At 40.3% G+C, this 5,374-nt stretch overlaps 1 protein-coding gene across 1 annotated transcript; it reads left to right on the top strand.

Annotated features, from left to right (window-relative positions):
* Positions 1 to 497: 497 nt before the first annotated feature.
* tmpob (thymopoietin b) lies at positions 498 to 4,628 on the top strand. The gene is made up of 6 exons (XM_028585095.1): positions 498 to 1,141; positions 1,282 to 1,399; positions 1,997 to 2,152; positions 2,382 to 2,491; positions 2,579 to 2,679; positions 2,771 to 4,628. The coding sequence occupies exons 1-6, from the start codon at positions 908 to 910 to the stop codon at positions 3,156 to 3,158; spliced, it is 1,107 nt and encodes a 368-aa protein (XP_028440896.1). The 5' UTR covers positions 498 to 907; the 3' UTR covers positions 3,159 to 4,628.
* Positions 4,629 to 5,374: the final 746 nt, after the last annotated feature.

Below are 5,374 nucleotides of genomic sequence, written 5' to 3' on the forward strand. Positions count from 1 at the left end.
AAACAAAATGAAACATAAAATAAACCCATGGTTTTTTTAAATAATGTGGCTCATGCTGCCCTCTTCTGTTACAGAGGCAGACTTCATCTAAATGGCTTAACATTCACACTCTGACACATTATTAGGCTATTATGAAAACCATTGGTGACACTGTAGTTATTGCTATTAACTGCTAACCTTTATTAACGATTAATTCATGCTACAAACATGCTACAGAGACTGAAACTGCAGTTGTATGTATACCATGGATGCATTAAGAGAACTGTAGGCGAGTAACAGACATTGCTATTACATCGCCATTAACATTGTTCTCTCATCACTCAATGCGACTTAAATTAATTATTTAAACTGGCATTTGTCTACTTATTTAAAACAATAATATCAATAACGCCTGTAAATTCAAGCAATAGTGTAAATATCGCGTGCAGGATTAATACAAAGCCGTAATCAGAAACACACGGCCTGCTGTTTCTTTGTGGCGGCGGCCTGGGAGCGTTCCATTCATAGCAAGCCAATCAGAGCGGAGCTTACTGGGGTATTACATCCAATAGCGGGGCTGGTTGTTGTTTGGCCCTGTTTCGAACGCGGACAGACAGAAGCAAGTGGACCGGTTTGAAGCTAAGCTAATTCACCCACATTACAGCTAGTTAATTCAGATTGTTTGTATTGTTTCCGTTAAAAGCACACGCGCGTATCTGTTTTCGAAAAATCAAAGCTACCTGTCAATATTTTAGCCATCAGGCTAAAAAGTAAAACTGTGCATTTATTTGGTAAACCACTTCTGTGCTGCTAGCTAAATTGGCGGCGATTAGGCGCCAGTCGTGTTTGACAACAGCGCTATTCAGTCACGTTCCCGGTGTTGTTGTTTGTAGCTGCTGAGTGAACGATAGCTAAAATAAAGTTAAGCATGGCAGAATTTCTCGAAGATCCGTCGGTTCTCACCAAAGATAAACTGAAGAATGAGCTCACAGTCAACAATGTGCCACTTCCCAGCGGAGAGCATAAAAAAGAAGTGTATGTGCAGCTGTATCTGAAAAACTTAACCATACTGAATAATAAGAAGAGCCCGCCTGCAGACACCTTCTCCAGCGACGAAGAGTTACCTGCTCCCGTGGTGTCCAACAAAAGTCGATCTGGAAGAGTAAGTTTTGGTTAATTATTTGTGGTTAACTGTGGTGTGTGGCTGTGGTCGTCTGTATGTATTGATAGAAATCGTGGGAGTCACTTGGTGTATGATTTGTAACTTAATATTTTTTTTTTTTTTTTTTTTTTTTTTTGCAGAAAGCTACCAAAAAGACAGACAAGCCTCGCACAGAGGAAGTGGAGGTGACAGATCTCACTGATGAAGATTTAAAACAGCAGCTGGCCAAACATGGTGTGGACTCGGGACCCATTGTTGGTGAGTCCTTGGAGGCCTTTTTCAGACTGTTGAGAAAAGAACGTATCCAACATTAGAAATACGATTAGATTTAAATTGTATGATTAAATTGATTTTTAATAAATTAAATTAGGAATATATGTTTTGGTATTATTAACTAATTTAGCACTTATGAAGACAACATATCAAAACCAATTCACAAATGCATGTACTTTGTCTTTGTGTTGACCAGTTTATCCAAATTAGCTTCTAAAATCTGGTTATGTTCCAGTCATAACCCAAATAACAAATCTGGCAATTTATTGGGTTTCAAACTATAGCCCAACCTGAAGTGAATGTTTGAGGCCAACACCACTAATAATGATTTACTTTTAAAATCTAATAACTGTTTGCCAACAAACATTTTTGGTAAGAATCCTTTAAGTTTTTTTTGTTTTGTTTTTTTACAGAATTTTGACCAGCTTATAGACCAGTAGATATTGGCAAATATTGGTCCCTGAAGCAGTTCTATACTGTATGTGTCCAAGTAAACATGTTAAAATATTCTGACTAAAATGTAATAATAATGCAATGTATTATGTAATTTTTCCTTTTTTGCCCCTTCTTCCCTCTATTCAGCCACCACCCGTAAATTGTATGAGAAGAAGCTGCAGAAGCTTTTGGATCAGCCTCCAGCTGAACCTGAAGCTCCTACAGACGTCACAGCTCTCCCCAAGGCAGACAGTAACCAGAATGGCAACACAAATTCTGACCAGTACAGTGACAAGGAAGATGGTGAGCTCTTGACATATTACCCATGAGCTTTTTAAAGCTCACATTACTTACCAAGACAAATAACATGGCCTGAATATGTCAGTTTTCTTATAGTCCGTTCTTCAAACATGTTTTTATTTTTATTAAGCAAAGTTATCCAGCAATTTCCCTGTTTAATGTTGGGAAAAACACTCCTTACTGTAATGATATCGCCATGTTTGACTGTTCTAACATTAAATGTGTTTTTCAGAGGAGATTGCTGCCCCTGAGCCAGAGCCAGTTCCTGTCGTGGAGAAGCCTGTGAGGAGCAGAGGGAAAGCTCCAGTTACCGTCAGAACCAGCAGCAGACGACAAACCAAGGTAAGATTGGAAATGGCAATTTCCAATCTTGTTGATAGGAATATATTTTAAGTTTGTATTAACATTGTTTTTGTATTACACTGACAGGTGGTGGATGAAATTATTACTGAAGAAACCCCTAAGAAGGCCAGCGATAATGTTGTTGAAGATATTCTTGCCAATGAAATAAGCACACCAACAGGCATGAGGTAACACACATGAATCAAGTACTGCAGAATATTAACCAAAATGTTTTTTGTGTCTAGCCTGAAAGTTTGGTTTTGTTGTTTCCCCGATCAGTGCGACCTGCAGGCGTCCGATCCGAGGGGCAGCTGGTCGACCTTTAAAACCAAGTGAATACTGGCTGGATGAGTCCCGTGTGCAGCACAGCGTCCACACTGACACCCGCACTTACTCTGAGTCTTTCTCCAGAGTGGGCAGCTCCGTCTCTTCAAGCAAAGCGCCAGCCCGACGAGGCTTCTTGTCTGTGTTGCTCAAGCTCCTGCTCCTTGTTGTGGTGGGTGGTTCTCTCTTCTATGTCTACCAGAACCTGGGTGTCGATAACATCAACACCCTCAAAGGCCTCCTGGACAGCGTCATTGTCCCCCTTCAGGGCGTTGTGAACAACGCAGCCACCTACCTGGGCATCGGCAGCAGTGCCGGTGCTACAGAGGGCATCAACAAGTAAAGACCCTCAGCCGTCTCTAGCAATGCCCCCGCCGCCTCCCTGCCGCCTGCCACAGCACACCACAACTCAAGCAGTAATCTTGGCTCACCTCTTCTTGCCCCACATGGTTGGACAAACGTTAAAGATTTAATTGGAACGATAAACTTTCTCCTCTCTGGAGTCCAGCTTTCCTCCCACCACAAGAGGAAACCGTAGCTTCTGGATAACACTGTTTTGTGGCAGTCAGAAGAGACTCATTTTAATGTTGATTTTAATCTGTGAATTGTTTGTGTCTTTGTGTGTATTTAACCTGTGTATGTAGAAACGAGTGCTGAATGGAGTGGCCAGTTTATCCATGCATGGTTGTAGTTTTTGAAAATCATACTGTAGTTTATAACTCTCTGTGCCAGGTGTTTTTCTGATGGTGAAGTGCCTGGACACTTTAGCACGTAGTGCCCTCCCATTTTCAAGCACAAAGCAGTGCTATTACTAATACCAGAATGTTACATGTGTTTCTGTATGAATTTCAAAATCCGGTCGCATCACTGCATGAGGAAAATCCGCCCACGTTCAGGTTGAGATATAAAAAACGTTTTTCAGTGGCTGATCACTGGTTGAATCATTGTATATGGGGCTCTATGATTATGACTAAAATTATAATTCTGGTTACTGTATTGTTATGATTTTTACTGTTGGTGGATTGAAGAGGAAAATGTATTAATCTTGGATCAACATCCTCATCAATTTACAAACAATTCTTAATGAAACGTCTTTTTTAGTATTGACTATTGACTTGGCAGTTCCTCCTTCAGGAAACTAAAATCGCAGTGTTCGATCATAGGTTATTGATTCTCCAGCCCTGCCAGTGTGCCCGTTTGAGTTTACATGCTTTGGGTTGTAGTGCTCTGTTGTGCTTTTTTTGTTTTGTTTTTATTAGATTTCTAATCCTTCAGTCCTATATGCAGGATTGGCTGTTGCAGTACAGCCACATAGCTCACCTCACTGTCTGCATGTGTCCAGACATGGCAGATCTGCAAAGAAGACATGAAGAAAGTTAATCCTTTTGGGACAGTAAATCAATGTATTACCTTAAGAACTCTTGACTACTTCTGCCTGAGAAAATTACCACAATTAAGAGACTGCATGTAACTCTCAAAGGGGTTTACCCGCTGGGAGGGAGGATGTATTCACTGGAGGTGATGTTGGGGCTGGGAAGGTTTCTGGGGCATCTTATTTTCTATTTTGATATTTTTCTAAAATGGTGTGTTCAACTTTTCTTAGCACATTTAAGGTAACATTTCAAAGCAATATGTAATACATGAAAGTGATACTGTACCTTAATTTGAACCTTGCTGACTTAACACAAGTGATTCATCATCAGGCAGCTCTAATGGACAGAAATGCCAGGGGTTATGTGGGTAAGGATTTTTAATCTGTTTATTTATGATAATGTAGGCAGTGTATCATAAAATAAACGTGGCTGTTACCTGATATTTTTTTTTGTCTTCTGTAGCGGTGGCTGGGCAATACCAGTATTTTTGCATGTTTTAACAAATTTACACATGTTGCTACCAACCATTTCCCCAAGTAATCAATATCTTTTAGGATTTAAAAAAAAAGCTGTGGAGGAGCTCTGAAGAAGAGTTTCAATAAACATTTTTTCCGTGCTATTTTTTTCCTGCTATTTTCGTTACCTCTGTACACCTGAATGTGTTTAAGTTATGTAATGTGACAGCTTGACCAAGACCCTTCAGCGCCCCACTGTTCTTCCTGTTGAAGCAACTCCTAACGCAGGACACCAGCCCAGATTGGCAGCGGCTGCTGTGCCTAGTAAGGCAGAATACCCTCTCTTAGTTAACTTTAGTCAGCGCCTTTAAAAATGAGAACTATTTTTCTTAATCCACACAAGAGCACCAATTATTATCTCTCTATCCTACACACTGCTCTCCTGCAATGTAGTGAGATATTGAGTGCACACACATAAAGCAAAGAAGAGCTGATTCACGTGAATGTGTTATATCTCCAACGTCTTTCCATTAAATATTAAAAGAGCACACACACATACACTCTGCTGTGGTCTTCTTGGTAAATTCCCGGATGCTGCACAGTAGCCTTACCTTGGGTCCTACAGCATGAATGTTTTTAACACCATGAAACTACGATGTTTCCTGTATTCTTTTGCATTCACACTATCCTCTGAAATTCTACTTAGACCATGGGACACTAAATTGAGACCC

Source organism: Perca flavescens, chromosome 8 (genome assembly GCF_004354835.1).
Source record: "Perca flavescens isolate YP-PL-M2 chromosome 8, PFLA_1.0, whole genome shotgun sequence".
In the NCBI taxonomy this organism is placed as follows: Eukaryota; Metazoa; Chordata; class Actinopteri; order Perciformes; family Percidae; genus Perca; species Perca flavescens.

Excerpts from the sequence above, each read along its gene's own strand:
- tmpob (XM_028585095.1), top strand. The coding sequence starts at position 908 with ATGGCAGAATTTCTCGAAGATCCGTCGGTTCTCACCAAAGATAAACTG. Across the intron at positions 2,492-2,578 it reads GCAGCAGACGACAAACCAAG|GTGGTGGATGAAATTATTAC; the intron begins GTAAGATTGGAA and ends TTACACTGACAG. Across the intron at positions 2,680-2,770 it reads AGCACACCAACAGGCATGAG|TGCGACCTGCAGGCGTCCGA; the intron begins GTAACACACATG and ends TTCCCCGATCAG.